Here is a 23668-nt window from a genome sequence, read left to right on the forward strand (position 1 = left end):
TGAGGAGTTTTAAGGCTCCCCAGATCTTGTAGGTCATTCTGGGCTATGCTCCTCTGCTTTCTTGAGCTATTTCAGTGATAGTAGTAGCTTCCTTTTTAATCCTATTTTTTGCATAAGGCATATCTGCCTTTAAAAGTGTACATAATGCATACAGAAAAACTGTGAAGTTCAACACCAATGTTTATAGCAGTCATTTATAAAAATGGGATTTATGATCATTTCTTTTCTTTTTGCTTATTTGCTTATATACTCATTTTGCTAAAGTAAATAAGTAAGCATGCATTACTCGTGTAACTCCTTTGTTTCTGCACTTACATTGTAGGACAAATCTTTTTTTTTTTTTTTTTTTTTTAACAGCGACCAACCTCAAAAGCCCACAGACCTGAGGTTGATCCTGAATCAAAAAACTCGAAGCACCAAGTTCCTGAACACTGTCTTGTGATGGAGCTGGAGTCGTAGGAACGTTTTCTCTTTGTCAGTTGGATCTAACAACATGTAAGCCTTGAAGGCCTGGTGTGACTATAAAGCAATCCTGCGTCTAGTTCCCACAAACACTCCAAAACTTATAGGTTCAGGAAGTGGTGTCTTTCAAAGAAGTCACTCTGCTCGTATCAGTTTTGGATTTCCTCTCACAAAATTGTCTTCAGAGCTAGTTTAGTAATGCCAAAAGAAAATCAATTTCATTATAATTTGTAAGAAATTCTTTATTAGTACACAATGTTACTCCAGTTTTTACTCCTTCTTTCACTACCTTCTTTAACTAAATTTTATCCCTTCCTTCTTTGTATACTTTGTTTTTACTGCTAATGAGTTTGACTAAGACTTCAAGGACCTATTGTTGAGAACCTGGGGAAAAGAGTGTGGGAAAGGGTTCTGAAGCTTAATAAAGCCTGGGACTTGGGGAGGGGGGCTGGGAGGGGGCTGGACAGTCTGCATGTGAGGCCCAAAGGTAAGGTGATGTTATAATTTATCACCCCATTCTGGGATACTTTCAAGTGTGAATGGGGACATGATTAATAATTATTCCAGGTCAACCAAGATGTATGGTCACCCAATGGGTATAGGAAGCAAGTCAGGGAAGGTACTCTGACTATTATCTGTCCACTTGGGCTGCCTTTAGGGCCAGAGGTGGGTGTAACTGCCTCAGGGCCATAAATGTGAATTGCCGGTTGTAGAGGATGGCTTCTATTTGAGGATGGAGCTATCATTACATTTGATTATTTGATCACTGGGACAGATCCATGTTTACTTTAGGGAAATCTCATTCAGTAAGAAACAGTTAAACTGAATTTGTTGGAATTATTTCTAATAGGTTATTACAATTTTATGACTACCTACACACTTTTTTTTTGTTGTTTGTTTTTGCGGTACGCGGGCCTCTCACTGTTGTGGCCTCTCACGTTGCGGAGCACAGGCTCCGGACGCGCAGGCTCAGGGGCCATGGCTCATGGGCCTAGCCGCTCCGCGGCATGTGGGATCTTCCCAGACCAGGGCACAAACCCGCATCCCCTGCATCGGCAGGTGGACTCTCAAACACTGCACCACCAGGGAAGCCCCCTACACACTTTTGGATACTCCTTAGTATTGGATACCCCTTGGTATATTTTCTAGGTATTACGACACACCCACCCACCTACATATTTTCTGTCACTTTCTAAGACCCCACTATAACCCTGGAATTTTCATATCTCCTTCTCTTCTCAAAAGACTATAAAAGATTAAACAACCAACAAAATCCCTCTAATTGTGTGATCATTCAGTCTAAGTTGTTCCTTCATTCACTGCCCTGTAGTCTATTCCTTTGTCTTGTGTTTTCCGACCTTGGAAAAGCTACAAATTCATTCAGTTTGTTGGCCTTTCCACATAAGTTGTGTATTGTGCCAAATCTCATTCATTCTCATGGAAATGGGCCTATAACACAGTGTCGATACCAATATATTCAGTAAGTATTGCTTTGTTTCTTAAGCCACTATCCATTGTAACGCACGTTTTAAAAAACTCAAAATCTACAAATTCCCTCTTTTAATAGTTTCAAAGCTAACTCTGCTATCTGTAGTACATACTTTTAAAAGAATGCCAATAGAGCAGAATTCATTCATTCCACAAAAATTTATTGAGTTCCTCTTATTAGTAGGGGCACTGATGAAATACAGGTGAAAACACACAGTTCCTGACCTCAAGACTCTCAAATTCTTGTAGTAATATCAACAAATAGATACAGTAGACTGTACTAAATGCTGTAGCAGAGGAACATACAAAGCACAGTAATGGAACAAAGAGACTTGAGAGACCAACAATTTTGCTTGGTAGGGAGTTAGAAAAGGCCTCCTTTAGGAAACACTTGTGCTGGGTCTGGAAGGTGGAGTGGAAATTTTCTAGGGGGAAAGAAAGAAAAATTTAAAAATTTGAGCCCCTTCTATGAGCCAGACACCTTACATAGAGTATTTAATATACTACTCTCATAAGACTTATCAGACAGGTTTTTATTATTACATTTTTAATAGAATTTTTAAAAGATTAAGTCATCTGTTCAATGTTACAAAGTGGGTGAGCTATGGAGACTGATTCAAGTTCTGTGTGTCTGATTCCAAAATTGTCTATGCTCTTTCCATACTGCTTCCCAGCAGGGCAGAAGGGTATATGATTTGTAGGTTTTTGTTTTGTTTTGTTTCTATTTAATTTTTATTTTATTTATTTTTTATTGTTATTATTTTTTCTGGCTGTGTTTGGTCTTTGTTGCTGTGCGTGGGCTTTCTCTAGTTGCAGCGAGTGGGGGCTACTCTTTGTTGCAGTGCACGGGCTTCTCATTGTGGTGGCTTCTCGTTGCAGAGCATGGGCTCTAGGTATGCGGACTTCAGTAGTTGCAGCACTCGGGCTCAGTAGTTGCGGCACCTGGGTTCTAGGGCACGTGGGCTCAGTAGATGTGGTGCACGGGCTTAGTTGCTCTGTGGCATGTGGGATCTTCCTGGACCAGGGGTTGAACCCATGTCCTCCTCGTTGGCAGGCGGAGTCTTAATCACTGCACCACCAGGGAAGTCCCCTGATTAGTAGTTCTAAATCCTGTATGACACCATCTACATAAAGTTCAAGAATAGGCAAAACTTAGCTATGATGAAAGATGTCAGAATAGTAACTATGTTTGGCAGAGGTGATATTTGGGGAGCAGGAGGGAGACTTTTGGGGTACTGGTCAGTCTTCACAGGTTTATATATGTATAAATTCGTTGAGCTGTACATGTAAGATTTGTGCACTTTATTGTATGTAAATTACACCTCAAAAATCTACATGAAAACGTATTTGCTACATGATTTGGCTTTTATAGGTCAAGAAAGTTGATCTCTGTATTCTCATAATGCCTTTTTTATTGACAGGCTGCTTGTTGTAGATACTTATTTTTCTCTAAATAAAATGGATTAATTACAAGTAATGACAGTGGATCAGTCTTGCCTCTCTTAAGCATAGGTCTTTACTATAATCTGCTTCCTAACAATCCTAACTGTCAAGATAATAAAATTGTGGATTTTAAGAGATGAAGAGCTGCTTAGAGGCTTCTAGAAGGGTTGCCACATGGGTCTTTTTGAGACTTTGATGAATGTGAAACTATAGACCTCCTCCCCAAAAATGTACTATGCACAAAATTTTGCATGGGATTTTGAGATTATCACACCACTTAGGACCCACCTAGCAGCCAAAGATTTCAAATTAAGATTCTCTGAACTAATACAATCATTTTCCTACAGGTGAAAAAAAAATAGGCCCAAGGAAGGAAAGGAGCCTGTTTAGGTGCTGAGGGAAGACAGAACCCAGACATTCTGATATTCAGACATTTATGCTGTTCACTCCAACAGCACCTCTTTAGATATCATTAGATCTCCTTTGCCCCAAAGCCTCTATCTGGGGAGATCCTGAGTTCAGAAGAACTTCCATAATATCTTGTATCCTACCCTTTGTAATTGGAATCACATCAGGAGCTGGTCAAATTTTACCTTGTGCTTATTGGAGAACAATACGTGCAAAGCTGAGTTGTGACATTAGTCCTTCTTTTTTCACAGACTGCCCTAAAGCCCAGAACTAAAGTTAAAATTAAAATGTGATAAAAGTGTTAAAAGTTTTTCTTGGGCTTCCCTGGTGGCGCAGTGGTTGAGAGTCCGCCTGCCGATGCAGGGGACGCAGGTTCGTGCCCCAGTCCGGGAAGATACCACATGCCGCGGAGCGGCTGGGCCCGTGAGCCATGGCTGCTGAGCCTGAGCGTCCGGAGCCTGTGCTCCACAGCGGGAGAGGCCACAACAGTGAGAGGCCCGCATACCGCAAAAAAAAAAAAAAAAAATGATAAAAGTTTTTCTTTTCTGTTTTTTAATTGTTTGTTTTAGAGAAATCAATCCTGAAGTGTTGCCTATATTTACACTCTGAAACTTAAAACTTTATTCTGTGCTGATCTTTATAACACTGGAAAGATTCCACTGAACTTACTCTTTGTTCTCTAAACTTTTCAATGGTCTCTGATTAAAAAAATAAAATTCCAGCCTGACCCAGGAAATTTGTCCAATCTGTGCCCATTCAGTTTTTCAGTCTGGAGCAGAATTCTTGCACCCAATCCAAACAGAGACTGTGAGAAGTGAGAGGACCCAGAAAGCCTTTTCTTCTGTGTGAAAAGGCCTGATCTTAAGTGGACCAATCAATGAAAGAAAAGGGCTCAAGCTGCAGCCTACAAATTACTTTGAGTTTAGTGTGCTTGGGTTGAGGTGCAGAAATCACACAGAACTGTAGGTGGACATGGAATAAAAACCACGTGCACATGCATTCTATCTGCACAGGATTTCCTAGGTACTTACTGAACTATTCCTTTTGCGCAACCATCTTTTGCTTTTCTAGCAGCATGATGTAAGCTTACATTTCTTGAACACTTTACCATATGTGCCAGGTACTGTTCTAAACGCATATTATTTTAATTTAATCTTCATAATAACCCTTTAAGGTAGTCTTATTACTATGATCATTTTATAAATGAGCAAACAGGTTTTCAAAGGCCAAGTAACTTGGCGAAGGTCACAGAACTTGTAAGTCGCGAAATTGAGCATCACATACAAACATCTGACTTTAGTACTTGGGTTCGTTCGTCCTTCTCTGGTCAAATAAATAAGTGGTGATACATTAAAGACTGGCAAAAACAAAGATTTTCCTAGGTACTGTATTATTTTCACCCAAATCTCCAGCCTTTCTTATTGATGGAAACCGGGTCGGACACACGGAGTGGACAGGGTGCTTCTGGTAGGAACGAGGCTGACGGAAAGAGACAGGGCGGGGGTAGGAGGGGCGTGTCTTTTAGAGGGCGTCGTGGCGCAAGGAAAGGCTCCTCCGGGGGTCTCCCCTGCCGGCCCCGACCGCCAGCCTCCTGTAGCCTCTGGGCCCGCAGCAGACCGCCACATCGCCGCGGCCCGGCCCCAGCGCCGTGCGGTCCAATCATCGGCGCGGCCTGGCGCCCCGCCCCTCCGCCGGGGCTATATAGGCCTCGGCCTTGCCTGCTGCATCACCGCAGTTGTCGCTCGGGCTTCAGCCAGTGATCACCCGAGGAACGGAGGCCACGGCCCTGTTCGCGTTCGGTTCCACCCTCCCCACGTACCGTGCGCCGCCTCTCTGCGGCCGCCCGCTGAGCGCCGCCGCCGACCTGAGCCCCCTCCCGCCTCCCTCCTCACCTCTCTATGTGTCCGCGGCTGGCCGGCGCGATGCGGCTGGGCCCGAGGCCCGCCACGCTGGGGCTGCTCCTGCTGTGCGCCGCGGCAGCCGGCGCCGGGGAGGCCGAGGAGTTGCACTACCCACGGGGAGAACACCGCGCCGACTACGACCGCGAGGCGCTGCTGGGCAGCCAGGTGAGGCGGCCAGGCCGGGGGTTGGGAGGGCCGGGCCTCGCAGCGCGGCTGCCGCGGGCTTTGTCCCGGGACAAAGGGGGCGCCGGGCAAGGCCTGGCCGCGGCAGCCTGACAATGGGGGCCGGGCGGGGCGCAGCTCACTCTTCCGTGGACCCCGGGGGCTGTAAGGCTGAGAAAATAGCGCGGCCGAGGAGCCGGATCCCTTCTACCCTCCCTACAAGAGGCAGGATCACTGAGGTTGTGTAGGGGGCAGGGGCCTTGGAGAGCAGGTGTGGGTCACACCAAAAGCCCTCGGCGAGGGTAGCTCTATTTTTCTCCACCATTTTGCCCTCCTGATAGTAATGCTTGACCATCCCCTGTATATCGCTTACCCCCCAAAGGAAGAAGTCGATGAATATGTTAAACTCACCCCCGAAGAGCAACACAAAAGACTGAAGTCAATCATAAAGAAAATTGACTTGGACTCAGATGGCTTTCTCACCGAAAGTAAGGACGTCCTACACAACTAACAATGGAGACATCCCTTTGTAGGAGACAGAAATACAAACATTTAAGCAGGGTGTCTGTTGAGTGTAGATTGCTAGTGTTCCAATCAATTACAGGTACTGTGTGAGAGGGAAAAAAGGACATGGTGAGTAGATTTTATACCTGGAAATCTTTAGACATAGGATACCAACTAACACTTAGTGCTTTCTCCAGTAATATATAAACATCACTGACCCTACATGGTGTGTGCAAGTCACACCTAGAGCAAACGCCCTGCTCCTCACATGACTTTTTATCAATATCAACATGATTCACTTTAGAGAAACATGCTAAAAACCTTCTTAAGGCATTAAGTGGTTTATAGCTCTTTTGATATATGCTTCATTAGAATCTTAACAACTTGCTTCTTTTTATAAGCAAGTAGAAAAGGACCTGTTGCATGTGAATTATGTTTATCACAAATTATTATAACTGTTAGAGGCCTTAGAATCATTACGTCCACCTCTTTTTGTAAGAAACTGAAGCCCAGAGGCATTAAGTGCCTTGCTCCAATGAGTGGCAAAGCCAGGATTAGAACCCATATCTCCTGCACTTAATTCAGTCTTTAATATCCTTCACTTAAAAAAACAAAGAAACAAAAAACAAAGTGAGTGCTCTTAGGTAGATTCTAGAGTCAGAAATGAAATGCACAGATTCTTTAAAGAATATTCCAAATAAATTGCTGTGCATCTGCCTCAACCTCATTGCTTAATTCATGTGATGAACCCGATCAACTTTCCAAGTTGATCCTCAACAAAAATTCAGGAGCTGTTTTCTTATAACTCTTATTTAAATACTGTTCAGCATCTGAAGAATGAAGTTGCTGGAGAGAGAATTATAAGCTGATTAGTAAATTCAAGATGTGTTGTCAATGAAGTATTCACATTGGTGCCCTCAGGAATATAAAGGTTTTGTTCCTTGTACTTAAACAACAGAACCTTTAGACTAATTATCCAATAAGAATAGGTCCATCTTTTGTTACACTAGAGAGCACATAAAACAAGTTGATTTGGAAGACTTGGTGCTGTTTATCTGTAAGGGCCTACATGTGTTCAAATATTTAATAGTAAGCTTTTTAAAAAGTTAAAATTAAAGGGAACTTAGTCCAAATCTTCATTTTATAGATGAGAAAACAAAACCTAGAGAGGGTAAACTTATTCCTTACGGCAGAGCTGAAGTATGAACCCCTGTTTCTGACCTTTGTTTTGTTCTGTATTCTGTTAAGCCATGATGATCATTCCACTTGAGGACTGTTCAGGGAATTTTGCTTATTTGCACTTTAAGGGCCAGGACTGGACTCAGGTTCTTGAGAGACAGCTAAGTTCAGTTTGGGCTTTGAAGTCAAACATGGGTTTGAATCTAGACTCTGCTACTTACTAGCCGTGAGTCCTCAATTCCTAACCTCAATTTCCTGAACTGTAAAACAATTATTATAATTGCCTTGTTTTGAAGATTAGAGACAAAGTATATAGAGGACCTGATATATAATAATTGTTCAATACATGGTTGCCATAATTATTCTGCCCTGATTTAGAGTTTCAGGAGAGACGTGTCTTTACTTTTCTATTCACCTGACCTCCCCCAAACCAATAGAGGAGTACCACTCTTTAAACCAAATGGTGTATTATCTTTAAACCAAATGAGTACTCTTGCTTCCTTGAAAATATTTATGTTTTTCTTCCCCCCCTTTTTTGTATAATGCAGTATAGTAAATATTTCTATGATAGATTTTTAAAAGTTCATCTGAAGGTGGATATTTGCGATTTAGAAACTTTTCCCCTATGTCTTCAGGTAGCCAGTTAAGACAGACAGCTATTATAAGAAGGGCATAAATCATAATTGCTACCCATAACTTTTTAAAATTTCCTCCAGATGCTTTATGACATAGTTAAAGGGAATGTACTGTAACAATATTTCTCAAACTTCAGTCACTTGAGTACATTTTTCACAATTTAGGCCCTATTTACTTATCTATTATTTCCTTAATATAGTCTTGATTCAACTTAATGTAAAATGTATTTTAAAGGAAAACTTTATATTTCATAAATGAAGAACACTTTTTTCCAATACATATTAAAATAAATGGGCAGTTATTCAAATATTTGTGCTTCCTGAGATATCTGTGATAATTAGCAAAAGTTATCTACAATTTTTTGGATAATATGTTTTAAAAGTCAAGTGCTATTTTGGCCAATTGGTAGTTTATTTAATAAATACTTGTTGAGCCAGGTGCTTTCTAGGCATTTGGAGTACCTCCAAAACATACCAAAACATACCAAAACTCTCTGTACTCAAAGAGCTTACATTCTGTGTAGATCACATATTATAACATTCTTAAGACTCCAAACAGCTCTCCCCACCTCCTACTCCTATTCTATGAATACAACTAGGCCAGTTCTCACTCACTATTTATATACATTAAAGATTTTTTTCTTCTTTTAAAGAATGTTTAGAAATTCTCACTCGTTTTAAGTATCAGAATTACTATCACATTCATTGTGTTCTGGGAAATTCTCATAGGTGAACTCAGTTCATGGATTCAAATGTCTTTTAAACATTATGCTATGCAAGAAGCGAAACAACAGTTTGTTGAATATGATAAAAACAGTGATGGTAGTGTGTCGTGGGATGAATACAATATTCAGATGTATGATCGCGTAATCGACTTTGATGAGAACACTGCTCTGGATGATACAGAAGAGGAGTCTTTTAGGCAGGTGAGTACAAGTGCACAAGCTTTTGATCATATCAGTTCACTTTACCTTCCTGCATGAGTGAGCACAAGAGGCCTGAGGTCATAGATTGATTGCTTTGTTCTCTAGGCAATCACCTGTTTCACTTCAGTGGTCATTTTGATGGTTTCCTTTCTAGCCAGATTTAGGACTCTTATTCTGGACTACTTCAGTTATCCTTGCATCTGTATTTCTCAGCTGCATCATTTGTCCTCATTTCCAGGGTTGCTTTTTTAGTGTATTTTGAATATGTATTCAATATTTTATTTTTTTTTGTTATTGAACAATTGGTTTTATTATTATATTAAGAAGACTGTAGAGGCCTATTCCCATTTTTAAGCACATAGTTTTATATAAAATAACTAAAATTTTTTTAAATTGTGGTAAGGTACACATAACAAAATTTACATTTTAACTACTTTTAAGTGTGCAGTTCAGTATTGTTTAGTACATTCACATTGTTAGGCAACCACCACTCGACTTTCTGTCTCTGAATTCAACTATTCAGGGTACCTCGTATAAGTGGAATCATAACATTTTTGTGTGTGTGTGACTAGCTTATTTAACTTAACGTTCTCAAGTTTCGTCCATGTTGTAGTATGTGTTGGAATTTCCTTTTAAAGATAATATTCCATTAATACTTATATATCACATTTTGTTTATCCATTCATCAATCAATGGACAGTTGAGTTGCTTCAGCTTTTTGGCTGTTGTGAGTAATGTTGCTGTGAACGTGGGTGTACAAATATGTCTTCGTGGCCCTGCCTTTAATTCTTTTGGGTATATATCCAGAAGTGGAATTGCTAGATCATATGGTAATTCTATTTTTAATTTTCTGAGGAACTACAATACTGTCTTCTATAGTGGCTGTACCATTTAAAATAACTTATTTTTGAAGATTCAGTATCACTATGAGTTCTGTTGTGTCTCATTGTTTAATTTGTTGAAATATATTTCTTAAGCAGAGTTGAGGAAGACAATATTTAGGAATCACTAGGAACTTTTAAAGACTTTTTACTTAGTAATTACTAGGAACTTTTTAAGACAAATTACTATAAGCTTGAGAAATTACTATTTCAAATACTGTTGTACTTCAGAGGTAATTTTAAAGACTTTTTTTTTTTGCGGTACGTGGGCCTCTCACTGTTGTGGCCTCTCCTGTTGCGGAGCACAGGCTCCGGGCGCGCAGGCTCAGTGGCCATGGCTCATGGGCCAAGCCGCTCCGCGACATGTGGGATCTTCCCGGACCGGGGCACGAACCTGTGTTCCCTGCATAGGCAGGCGGACTCTCAACCACTGCGCCACCAGAGGAGCCGTAAAGACTTTTTTTAAAAGAGTTTTTTGTATGTGGAAAAAATAAAACCAAACACCTTGTTGCAAATGTGTGTCCCAAAATATTAATCAAGGGTGCTTGGAAAACATTTGAGGCTCCTCTATTCCTTAACCTACCTATCCCATTATTAGTATCTACCTTTTAGTTTTTACCATGGCCATATTTTATCAGTGTATATGCTATTTATTATAGAATCATATTGTCCACTTGAACTCTGTAGGCCATCACTAACTCAAAATTGGTTGTTTCTCTGCTAATGATTATGCATATGCTATGCATATACCACTGGTTTGGAGGTTAAGAGCTCCAGCTTTGGAGCCAGTCTGCTTGGCTTCACATTCAGGCAGACCACTTAACAGTGGTGCAGCTTTAGGTTAAGTCAGACCTCCTTATGCCTCAGTTTCCTCATATCTAAAAATGGGAATGATAATAGTATGGAGAAACAGTAATAAATATTGAGAGTAGCATTTGGACTGGTAAACTCTTCTATGTTGATTTGAAAGAATACTGTTGAAGAAAGCAGGTGTGATTCACATGTTTATCTTTAATATTTATATACAATCAGCTTTTGAAAGTTGTTTAAGCATTTGTTAACTATATCAGCTTTAGATTAGTTAGGATTTAATATATAGGGGAAAAATGTCTTTGCTCCTTTTTTTCTCCTTATTTGGGTCTTCATCTTACAGCAGACTGAAAAGAGTGCAAATCAGTCTTTTCACTACTTAGTGCTAAAAAGAAAACAAATGATAATAATGAGATCTGGGATTTGTCTACTAGTTATTCTCCTTTACTATAGGAATTAACTCATCTTAAAAGCATCATTTGCATTCCAAGACTTTTCTAAAACCAGACCATGGTATGATATTATGACTTCCCTTCCAGAGAATAATACAGAAGTTAAATACAGTATTTTAAAATCTTACTAGAATTAGATTCTGTCCTTTTTTTTTTTTTCACTCAAAAGATTCAATTAGCATCCCATCAAAAGTGAGAAACGTGTGTGGTTTTTAAAATCTGTATTCTTTTGGGGGTTAGGGGTGTGGGATGAAATAATACATGATGTTGAGGAGAAAATCTTCACTTTGAAGAGGTACATGACTTGTTAATATAAAGTATTTATGAACAGTTTTTCTTTTAAAAGACGTCTGGTTCTAATGCTATGTTCCCCACCCAGGTACTCAGTACATGTTGATTATAAGACTCTACTTTTAAAGAATGAATTAGATGGACCTTAATAGCCTAAAGGAGTTTATGGATCCCTAAAATGAACGCTTCTCAATGGGAGTCCTAATGGTTATTCTCTGACAACACAGGAATATGTCTCTGCATGAAGTTCTATTTATAATACTTTATTAGATTTTTATATATATAGATATAACCCACTAAAAGTGGATGTGGGGTGTAAAGATGAACCCAGACACAGCTGCATTGTTATTCAAAATAAAAAATCAAGGATGAAGAATGAATCAGTCTTAATCGAAGTAACAGACTAAACATTATACCATAAAATAATCATAAAAAGTAATTGGATATCTAAATAAAATAAAATGTTTCTATATGGAAGCCTAATAATAAACAAAAATCAACTTGATACCTGAATTTTATCTTATTTTTGATGTTTCATATAGAGAATAGAGATAGCCTGGAATAATGACCCTCTCAGGCAGTGAAATGTCTGAAAAAGCATTTCTTTATGATCTGATGAACAAGTATAGTCAGCACTTTTAAGCAGGATAATTAAAGTTTGAGGACCAACCTGGCAGAAGCTCAATTGCTCTAACTTCTAAAGCCAGCTGCTGAATGTGCATGTATAAGCAACATTTATTTATATAAGATATTATCTTGCATGTGGTTAATCAGAATAAGACCTAGGCTTTTTTTCTGGTATCACAGGTTACATATTTCCTCATGTAAAATTTTTAGTCTACCAAAAGATGGCAGTTTTGTTCTTCACAAGTTTCTATTACAATATAAACTAAACGAGTATGGTAGTTTCTATCTTTTTACTACTGTGTATAGTACTTCCTACTCTCGACTAAAACACAAGGTCTTTATACAGAAGAGAAAAGTGTTGAGGTTTTATGAAACTGATAGTCTTTTGTCGTTCTCTTTTAGAAATTTGCCACTTTGAAAAACGTCTTTCAGTGTATTGGCTTCTTTAATATGAGTCTCTTAAATTGTGTTCCTCAAATGACTAAAACTTTAAAAAATCACATTATTTTATTTTTAAAACTGAGAAATGTAAACCAGAAAATACCTTTTTTTTTTTTTTTTAAAGAAATCTTAGCTGTTGAAAGAGATCCTTTCTTTCCATAGGCAAATTTGGCCAAATTCCGCTCCCTCTGCTGAAACGTGGACCTCTTGCTCTGAATTGAAGGGTTCTTTCATAAGGAAATCTAAGCACTTAGTATTTTGAATAGTGATTTATTCAAAAAGAACTTGATTGACTCAACAAAATACCTCAAGTTCTTATTTTTCTACTTTTCCCCATGTTAAACCTGCACATAACATGTAAATTATTTGGTCTAATTATTTAAAATTATGAAACGTTAAGTTAAAACAGCTATTTGGAAACAGTGTTTTCCCCCTGTCGTGATTGGGTGGATATAACTGGCTAGTGGAATCTGGATGTTTAAAAGACAAATTCTTTGGGGAAAGAAATGAGCCTCTCCACTGTAAATCAATCATCGTAAAAGAACTAGTGTTTCAGTAAATGACTGCTACCTAACCTCTAGTATTCCAAAAAACCGAAAAGAGTATTTCTTTTCAACAGTGAATCACGTAAGTTAAAAGCTTCTAAAATATTTGAAATTGTACTTTTTCAAAAATGTGCAGTTTAATACACTTAAGTTTATAGAAAGTTATTCCCAGAAATTCTCAAAATAGAATTTATGCAGGATTAGCAATATGCCACTATTGGCTTCCAAGGCTCTTAATCACAGAATTACCTTTGAGAAATTCATTAAAAGCAGCCTGGTCCCTAATAGCTGCTACTTCTTGATTTCCTATCAGAGTGTACTTGGGGGAAAAAAAGGAAGATGGGTGTGAGAAAGTAGAAAAGGGTATGATTGTTTAACCTCGACCTCAAGATAGGCCCTTTTCAGCTTTTGATGTGTTTTATCTGGACATACAGAATTATCACTGTAAAGAGCCTACAGAGAGTAGACTTCCAAATATTATGTACATTTATCAAAAGTATTCTCATTAAAGGACTATTTTTTGAAACCTGTTAACCTGTTTTTGAAAAGTCATTTTGAAGACCAGAAATAGTTAGAAATAGACATACCAAGAATTAATACAGAGTCTAAATTTATTGCTTTGGGGACATTAAAAAAATTATTGAGATTGTTAAAGAAGATAGTGTGTAGTACTGTAGAAAGAACAGGGAGGATCCAAGTTCAACATATTTTAGCTGTTTTCCTGACATCCCTTTCAACAAATCATTTTAATCTCAGTTTTTCTATCAATAATAGTAATATGTAACATTTGTTTAATACCTAATACTTAAGGTTTCTAATTGCTTGATAGGAATTCTCATCCCAGTTGCTTAACAGAGATTTTTTTCTTATTTATTATAAATTGTTCAATTTATTTTAAAAAAAAAACAAAACAGTTCACCCATTTCTGTCACCTGCCCACCTCTGGCAACCACCAGTCTGCTCTCTGTATCTTGAGCTTGGTTTGGGGGGAGTTTTTTGTTTGTTTGTTTTTAGATTCCACATATAAGAGATCATACAGTATTTGTCTTTCTCTGACTTATTTCACTTAGCATAATGCCCTCAAGGTACATCCATATTGTCTCAGATGGCAAGATTTTATTCTTTTTTATGGCTGAATAATAAATCCCATACATTCGAATGAGTTCCATTCGTAAGTCCGATTTGTTTTGTTCGTTAAGTCCAACAAAGTTAGCCTGGGTACCCAACTAACACAATCGGCTATATAGTACTGTACTGTAATAGGTTTATAATACTTTTCACACAAATAATAGATAAACACAAACAAGAGAACATTTTTAATCTTACAGTACAGTACCTTGAAAAGTACAGTAGTACAGTACAACAGCTGGCATACAGCTGGCATCGAGTGAACAGGCAAGAAGAGTTACTTACTGGAGGAGGGAGAGGAGGTGGGAGATGGTAGAGCTGAAGGATCGTCAGCAATAGGAGATGGAGGGCAAGCTGCAATTTCACTCACGCCTGACGCTGATGCCACAGGTTCTGGTTGCTTTCTGGATTCAATTCTATCTACCGTCTTGAAAAAACGATCCAGTGATATCTGGGTAGTAGCTCTTTCTTTCTTGTCACAGATGACACGGTAGCACTGGGTTGCATTCTGAACGGCTACTGCAACCTTCGTGTACCATTCTACGTTTGGGTCCTGTGCCTCGAAAAGTAACAGTGCCTCCTCAAATAAAGAAAATCCCCTTGCCATTTCCTGTATCGTGAATCTCTTCAGTTCTTTAGTTACTTCTTCTTTTTGTCTCTCTTCATCCTTTCTCTGGGCCTCCAATTCCATCTTTTCGCCTCGTTCCACTCTCTCAATTATTTTCACTTTTGTTTCTATTGTTATCGCTTGGTGCTTCTTAGCAGTACCAGCTACATTACCACTGCTTTTACGCTTGCTTCCGGACATCCTGGGCTTGAAATAAAGATACTGTACTACTGTACTGTATACAGTATTGTACAATAAAGTACACAAAAGCACAACCACTTGTAGAGGATGCACGCATGTGACAGTGTATGCCCGTCATGTAAACTAACTTACGTGATTGGACATACTATATATTCGCTATTGTAAATAATGCTGCAGTGAACATAGAGGCTCATATATCTTTTTGAGTTAGTGTTTTCATCTTCTTTGGATGAGTACCCAGAAGTGGAATTCCTGGATCAGATGGTAGTTCTATTTTTAATTTTTTGAGGAATCTCTATACTGTTTTCCGTAGTAGCTGCATCAATTTACATTCCCACCAACAGTGCACAAGAGTTCTCTTTTCTCCATATCCTTACCAACACCTGTTATTTCTTGTCTTTTTTGTAACAGCCAGGTGTGATATCTCATTGTGGTTTTGATTTGCATTTCCCTGATTTATGATGTTGAGCATCTTTTCATTTACCTGTTGGCCATCTGTATGTATTTGGAAAATGTCTATTCAGATCTGCCCATTTTTTAGTTGGACTGTTTGGGTTTTTTTCTGTTGAGTTGTACAAGTTTTTTATATATTTTGGATATCAGCCTCTTATCATATATATGATTGGCAAATATTTTCTCCCATTCAGTAGCTTTCATTTTATTGATGGTTTCTTTTGCTGTGCAGAAGCCTTTTAGTTTGATGTAGTCCCACTTGTTTATTTTTGCTTTTGGTGTCAGATTATCCCAGTTGTATAGGTGAGGAGACCAGAGAGGTTAAGCAATTTGCCCTAAGTAATAAGCTAGTGAGTGGCATTGCTGGAATTCAGATCTGAGTTTCTCTGACTCTAGAGCCTGTGTCTCTGTACTGCTTCTAATAAATGTTTGTTATTTGCCCAACTTACCTTCAGAGGGATGATGTGAAGATAAAATATGATAATGGGTGTAAATGTACTTTAGATTTCACATAGTTGTATTTTTCAAAGTATTTTTAATGATGTTATGGTATGGATGAGACCTTTAAACGTGTTCAATATTTAATTTTCAAAGCTTCATTTAAAAGACAAGAAGAGATTTGAAAAAGCTAACCAGGATTCAGGTCCTGGTTTGAATCTTGAAGAATTTATTGCTTTTGAGCATCCTGAAGAAGTTGATTACATGACGGTAAGGAAGAAACATTTCAAGATGACTATTGAATGACCAGAACTTTAAAACTTGCTTTTACAAAGTAATTAAAATGAATTGTATGGCAAACAGAATTTTGAGAGACAGGAAGATCTAGTTTTCCCTGCTTAAGATAAGGAGTGGGAAGAAGGAGGTTTTCTGGTGGGGTGGGGTGGGGTGTGCTTATTGGGAGGAAGAAGGTAAGGAATGAGTTTTCTTTAATCTCTGTAACATATATGAGCATCAGTCTTTCCCTGGCTAGTTTCTGTTTCATAACCACATTATCTTCAGTGCCTTCCTTGTCTTTTTGTAGTTTTCCGACTTTCCTCTGGTGTTTCAGTATTAGTAACACTAGAACTTCCTATTTAGTTTACAGCATCACTTGTGAAAACTTTTGGTCTGGGAAAATGTATCACATTTGGATCCCCTTTCATAGGGTGTGTGGGGGTAGGGTAGGGAGTGCAGCTGCTAATGACTAATGATGTTTTTGCAACTTTAGGCATAATGAGTCCTCTCATCCCTTTAGTGCTTAAAAGAAGTACCAGCTCTTCAAAATTTTGTTGGACTCTAGGTTTAATTTAACACTGATTAAGTCCCTCCTATGACTTGATAAGCTTCTTGAGAACAGAAATTATCGTATTGGAGGGTAAAGATTAATATAAGACATGGCTTTTAAAAAATAGGCTAAACATTTATATTGAGGTCTGTTGCCTGGCATCAGCCTCCAGCCATGTGGCTTAGTTCCCTGGACATTTCAGGGAGGGGAGATGTAGCTTTTTGTTTAATGGGTCATGGTCAGATGCTGCTACCTTGTTAGACAGGCTGCAGATATGTTTTTCATGACCTAGTTTAAGAACATTGGCACAATTTGTTTAATTAGGGCCAATTAGGGCCAAAAATTGAGCCCCCTAGCATGGTAGGCAGAGGATGTTGGATCTTGATTGAGGAATAAGGAACAGTTGAAGACTGAGGAGGGAAATGACCAATGAAAGCAATGAAATAATTTAGGCATTATATGTTATGGCCCCGGAATACAAGGTGGCAATGGAATGAATTAGACTTGACCAACATTTTGAAGAAAGCATAGACAGGAATGTTGACTGACTAAGCACGGGAAGGGAGGGGGGCAAGAGTCAGAGATGACTGTGAGGTTTGGGGCTGGCGTAACAATGAAAGCCCATTGCAGAATGGGGTGTGTCAGTATGGGGAAGTATGTTCTTTGTGCTGAGTTGGCCTTGATGGCAGCATATAAGGTGTGTGACCATAAATTGGTGTCTCATTCAGAGCGGCTTCATTAATTCCTATTTACCTTAATTGCTTTTGCGTATCCCTTTTTCCCTTTAAGGATATGTTTGATATAGGAAAAGGCAGGAGTACAAGATCAACTAAGTGATTCTACGTTGGATTAAAATTTGGAATTTAAAGATATTTTCATTCACGTAGTTCCAAAAATTATTTTAACCAAGGCAACATTATTGTAATAAGTCTATTGTTTCCCAAGAGGATTACTTGAATGGAGGAATAATCATTTCGATCAGTGATTCTTTCACTGGGTCACAGACTTCTTAAAAAATATGATGCAAACTATTGTTTCCCAAGAGGATTACTTGAATGGAGGAATAAGCATTTTGATCAGTGATTCTTTTACTGGGTCACAGACTCCTTAAAAAATATGATGCAAACTGTATACTGTGTCCCAGAAAAATCCTATGTATGTCCATGCTTATACACGTGAAGTATTGGATTATAATTTCAAGAGATTCTCAGGTCCTCTCTCTAAAACCAATCTTTGGATATCCAGGTTAAGATGCCCTGGTTTCTATATATAAAATCTGTAATATTTGATTTTTAAAAACGCCAACAACTTGTATTTCAGTGTTATTTCATACAGATGTAGATAAAGCCCCTGGGTTTGACTAGAATGGTAGACTTTTGAGAATACATTTCATTATAGTTGTGATGCTAGAATCCAGATTGAAAGGTATTTGGGTGGCAGTAGGTAATGAGGAAACGAGAACAGTAAGGTATAACCTATGAGAGGAAAAGAAAAACCAGGATGGTGGCTAAAGAGTGCAGCATAGTCATTGGGGACTTGAATGTTTTTAAAGGCATAGAAGAAGGAGCTAGTGGAAAAGAGATTGGAGCCTTGGGAGAGGCTGGAGTTAAGAGTGAAAGAAAGCACTCAGGAAATGGGGTAGTATGGGATCTAGGAAGACAGCTGAGGGCTTCACCCTAGAGAAGAGGGGGAGAGAGCTTTAACTGCTGAGATCAGAGGCCTAAAATGATGAGAGGAAAAGGCATATATAGAGGTAATTAAAGGTGAGGATGCAATGCTGGGAAACAAGGAAGCATTTCAGAAGACTGTACCATGTTTAGAAAAACAGGAGGGTCTTTGTCAAGAGTGTATTGGAGAGAGTTAGGGTGAGGCCCGAGGAAAATGGAGGTTTCAAAAAACAGCTGTAGAGTGTATGTTAGGGAAAGTGAGGCAGAGATAGACTTCGAAGCTGCAGTGAGACCCCGCCAAAATGGCAAATTAATTTACAAGGACTAGTTTCTATTTTTGTATCTTTCTCTGATTCTGGAATAAAGGAGAAAGTGAAGTGAGTCTGTTATACTAGATGGGGATTGGCATAATACGAAGAGGGTACAAGGGGATATAGGAATATAATAAGGGAAGTACTGAAGCAGCTGGCCATTAAATGGGTCATCTTGGGTCAAGTATAACGAGAAAGGGTGTGGTCTCTGGGTCAGAGGGGAGTGGTTGGTAAGAAGCCTTGGTAAGCGTGAGGAACAGATTTGGGGGCATCTGGTGTGGATAGGGTAGATAGGTAGAAGAAGAAGCAGGGAAGTTGAGGTTTTATAGGGGACTGCCCCATTTCAGGTCTGGGGGTAGAACAGCAGCTCTATTCAAAGACATCTGAGACAACGGTTCTTTTGGGGTTGTTAATAGATTTGAGGGAAAGTGGAATTAAAGAACACAAAGGTAGTAAGATACGTCATTCTTCAGAAGGAGGGTAATGTGCAGAAAATAGGAGTGTGAGTTTAGTGCCGAGGTTGTTCAGGAGGGTGCAATGGAGTGCTCAATAATAGAAACTTAAGGATGTTGAATTTTAAGCTACTTAATATTTGGGGTTTTATTCCTGCTTCTAAATTCCAATGTTTAGAAAGGTTGTCTTGCAAGTATGGACAACCAAAATAATTATTCCTAAATAAGTTCTGTAGTAGCATTGATTCAGATGGTGGTGGGATTGAAACTTTTGTGACTAATTCTTTTTGTGTGTGTGTGTGTGTGTGTGAACGGACATGCAATAGGAATTTGTCATTCAAGAGGCTTTAGAAGAACATGACAAAAATGGTGATGGATTTGTTAGTTTGGAAGAATTTCTTGGTGACTACAGGCGGGACCCAAGTAAGTAGCTTGGGGATGTGTGGAAGGGGGTGGGGAAGAAGAAAGAAATTGAAAGACAGTCTTGCTCATTGAGAGTTCTGTTTGACAGAGGAAAATGGAAGAAGAACTAGGCCTGATTCCTTCTTGTTCTGCCAAGTTTAGTAAAATACAAGGGAAACAAAGGAACTTAAAGCTTATCTGAGAATGCTGTTTTTACTCACTTTTAGTTCCACATCTAGATCCAAGCATTTTTATTCCTTTTCAAACAAATACAATGTAATCATTAATCCAAATGGGTGAGGAAGTAAAGGTTGATATTTTTCAATAGACTTCTGTACCCTTGCATGTAGATCTTGAAAGAGAAGAAAATATAGAATCCTATAAATACTGGAGTAAGACTGGAAGGTGGCTTACTGAGTGTTTGAAATTTGAGGAGTTTTTAAATGCAGCTTTTTCTGAAAGCAGCTGTCTTTTCAGAATTGTTGCTTAAAAGCATCACTTATTGTGAATGTCACTTTAAAATTACACATGGCATTGCTTTGTAAGAGCACGCAGGAAACTTTAGTCACATGATGTACGTAAAAACATTACCTAGCTCAAACTTGGGAAAATTGTATCCGAACAAGCAGCAGCAGTTACCAAAATTACTAGTTTGTGATAATAAGCAACAATTTTAAAACTCTGAGTATCACTTTTGAAAATTACTATAGAGTTTATACTTATTTCAGGACTTTTCAGTTAAGTACCTCTGTTTCTTTGGGCCTCCTTTATTTGGTGAGCTTTAATTCATTTCCTTTATTCTAGGGGTATACCAAACTTATTGGATACATGTGATATTCTTGCATATGCATGTTTATGTTCTTGGGGTTTTTTTTAATATATTAAGCAGCAAATGAAGATCCAGAGTGGATACTCGTTGAGAAAGATAGATTCCTGAATGATTATGACAAAGATGCTGACGGCAGGCTTGATCCCCAAGAGCTGTTGTCTTGGGTAGTACCCAACAATCAAGGCATTGCACAAGAAGAGGTAAGTGTTACGGAATTACTCTCTCATCCCCAAATTGGTGGTACTGGTAGTAAAGGAAATTCAAAATCTTAAGCCAAAGAAAGAAGTAGTGGAGTTATTTATTTAGGAATAATGCATTGCTATTTATTGATTTAAATCTATGATCTGTTTTAGATTTTCAAGGAGACAGAGAAGTTAAGATTGTATCATGTATTAATCTGATAGCACAATAGAATAATAAAAATTTGTATTTACCTATAGGGGCTCAAAATGAGTTATATTAATTTTGCTTTACTTTGAGATATCCTGAATTGGATTTGAGTTGGGAGGAGGCAGAACCCAGCAGAAATTAAGGAAGGAGGTAATGAGAGACTCCGTAGACAGACCTGGTCACAATGGTTAATATTTTTAGATACTTAGACAATAATGAGTACTTGGCATACCTGAATGGTTTTGACAAATCAAATCACATTAAAATGTGAACATCTTGCTGAAAATGCTTATTACACTTGACACCTTTTTGTTTTGTTTTATTTTAAAGGCTCTTCATCTAATTGATGAAGTGGATTTGAATAGTGACAGAAAGCTGTCTGAAGCAGAGATTCTGGAGAACCAGGACTTGTTTCTTACCAGCGAAGCCACAGATTATGGCAGACAGCTTCAGGATGAATATTTCTATCACGATGAGCTTTAATCCCTGGGTATATCTGAGTAGAGTACTGGCTCCTTTTATAGTTTGTTACCAGCTTTACTTTTGTGATAAAATGTTGATGTTATATTTTACATTCTTACATCTTACCACAGTCAAGATTAATGTACATTAAAATTTTGGCCTTTTAGAAGAAACGTAAAACAAAAACCTGATATTTATTTCAAAACATATTGAAGAAATGAAACAATATTGTGCCATATGACAACATAGTCTTTCCTAAATATTCCATTTGTTTAGTACTGTATTATGGAATATTTGAGTTCTGTTTCCATACTTGAAAAAATGGAGGATTCTAGAGATGGCTGAACAATATTATTTAAGTAGTATATGACTGAGCTATCAATTTTTGTTTTAAGTAGATTTAATTTGGGAACTGACAGAAGGACATTGTGTTTTAGCATTTTTGTTTTAAAACCTTTAAAGGAACCTTAGAAGGACTTATGCCTCACATGTTAATGTTGAGAAGTTCTGCTTAATTTTAAAATGGTTTCTATAAAAGGTTTTATTGTATGCAATAGAACTTTATATTTTTGCATATGTATAGATAGTAATTATATTTAATGTGTAACTATAGCATTATGGTGAGTGGAATTTGACATTGTCCAGAAGTCTTTTCTTTTTTTTGACTGATTAAAAATGAAATGTCCTATCTTTTTATATGTGTGTTTGTTTTTCTTTAATCTTTCACGTAAACCTTGAATTTAGCAAAAGTTTTGTTGTATTATACATTACTTCACCTCATCCATTCCTGTATTTTATTTGGGGAGTGAATGTTCTCAAAACTCTGTTAAATTATATTCTTGCTGCATATTCTTATTTTGCCTTTTTTTTTCCTAGATAAAAGAATCATATTATAATTGAATGTGGACCTGACACATTTCAGTTGCTATTGTGGCAAATGTGGTCTTGCTATTTGGGGCTAGAAATAATCATAAGAACTACACAGGTTGAAATCACCAGTAGAGCTGGTTAGTTATCAGCAGTAGAGCTCAAGATCAGTCATAATGAAATTAAAATCATACTTGATAAGCATTTGTCCACACCTAAATGGTCAGTTTTAACCTTATTCAGGAAGTCAACTTAGTACCTTTGTGGGGAGTAAGAAAAGTGAGAAGGTGAGAAATTCATTTTTTCATAGCTTTGACTCACAGATAGTTTTTCTTTCTGTTTTCTTAAATTACTTTTATTTGTGGGTGACGAGGTCAGCTATGCATTCTATTAATCTTTTCCCAATCTAAAGTTGTCTCCTTTATAGCACACACAGCACTGGAGGGCTCAGCCAGTCTTTATGAGTTACTAGAGAAAATCTGAAGCCCTTTTCTAATAGAATTAACTGCATCAGCTTACCTTTCTACTGCTCCCACCTCTGCTGATGTGAGTCGCGAATGCAAATTGTAACCTCTCACACTTTAGTGATAGCTTGCTTACCCTGGTATCTAAAGTACATGGTTTTCATTTTAACTTACACAATACCTGTCTGGCCTTTTAAGAATTAAAGATATACCATTATCACTCATCTGCTACTTGTCAGACTTATTGAAGTTGGGATATTTGGAATAACCAGTTTGATTAGCATGCTAACCATTTGTTTTTCTCACTAGATTCTCCAAAATCTATACCAGAATTGTTAGATCATTGGATATGGCTTTTATTTTTAATCTTAATGAGTTAAGAGTTAGCATTCTACATTGTCTTGATTTCATGCAGATATAAGAATTTTGGTGACATTATTAGCGGTCACAAGTATCTGTACTCCTTTAGTTCCTGGCATAAAGAAAATTACACTTTCCAGCCCCCATGTGGGTGAGCAAGGGCTTGTTCTGACCAGTTAAATGTGAGTAGAAGTAGTATGTGTCACTCCCAGACCAGGCCAGTGACAAACCTTTGCCATGGCATTGTAGAGGATGCCTCACTTGAAATGGTGAAGCCACAAGATCAAAATAGTCTTGATTTCTGAGTGATCACATGGAGGTCAGTTGGACCATCAGTGGACTTTGCATGATCAAAAAATAGACTTTTATTATGTTAAGCTACTAAGATTTTCGTGTGTTTTTTGGTTTTTTGTTTTTTAAACTACAGCAGAGCCCAGCCTATCCTTACTGAGTGAAGATTTAGTATTAAACAATTGGCTTTTATAAGCATATGGAGAAGAATCATCATCTACTTGAACGGAGTTTCTATATCTTCTGCTAATTCAAAATAGAAAAGTTTATTTTTAAGGCTTTTATTTGGATTTAAATTTTAAATAAGCCTCTTTAAAAATAAAACTTTAGGGCTTCCCTGGTGACGCAGTGGTTGAGAGTCCGCC

General features: G+C 38.0%; 1 protein-coding gene across 2 annotated transcripts; it reads left to right on the forward strand.

The window, feature by feature from the left end:
• The first annotated feature begins 5407 nt into the window (after positions 1-5407).
• Positions 5408-22019, forward strand: RCN2 (reticulocalbin 2). 2 transcript variants are annotated; one of them, XM_030874889.3, is made up of 7 exons: positions 5408-5867; positions 6247-6352; positions 8912-9108; positions 16139-16252; positions 19565-19661; positions 20530-20669; positions 21190-22019. In XM_030874889.3, the coding sequence occupies exons 1-7, from the start codon at positions 5700-5702 to the stop codon at positions 21340-21342; spliced, it is 975 nt and encodes a 324-aa protein (XP_030730749.1). In that variant the 5' UTR covers positions 5408-5699; the 3' UTR covers positions 21343-22019. The 2 variants fall into 2 exon arrangements, with proteins under 2 accessions (XP_030730749.1, XP_030730750.1); XM_030874890.3 differs by having other exon boundaries at positions 5414-5867; positions 20527-20669.
• The last annotated feature ends 1649 nt before the right edge of the window (positions 22020-23668 follow it).

The sequence above is a fragment of the Globicephala melas genome, chromosome 2, assembly GCF_963455315.2.
Source record: "Globicephala melas chromosome 2, mGloMel1.2, whole genome shotgun sequence".
Taxonomy (NCBI): domain Eukaryota; kingdom Metazoa; phylum Chordata; class Mammalia; order Artiodactyla; family Delphinidae; genus Globicephala; species Globicephala melas.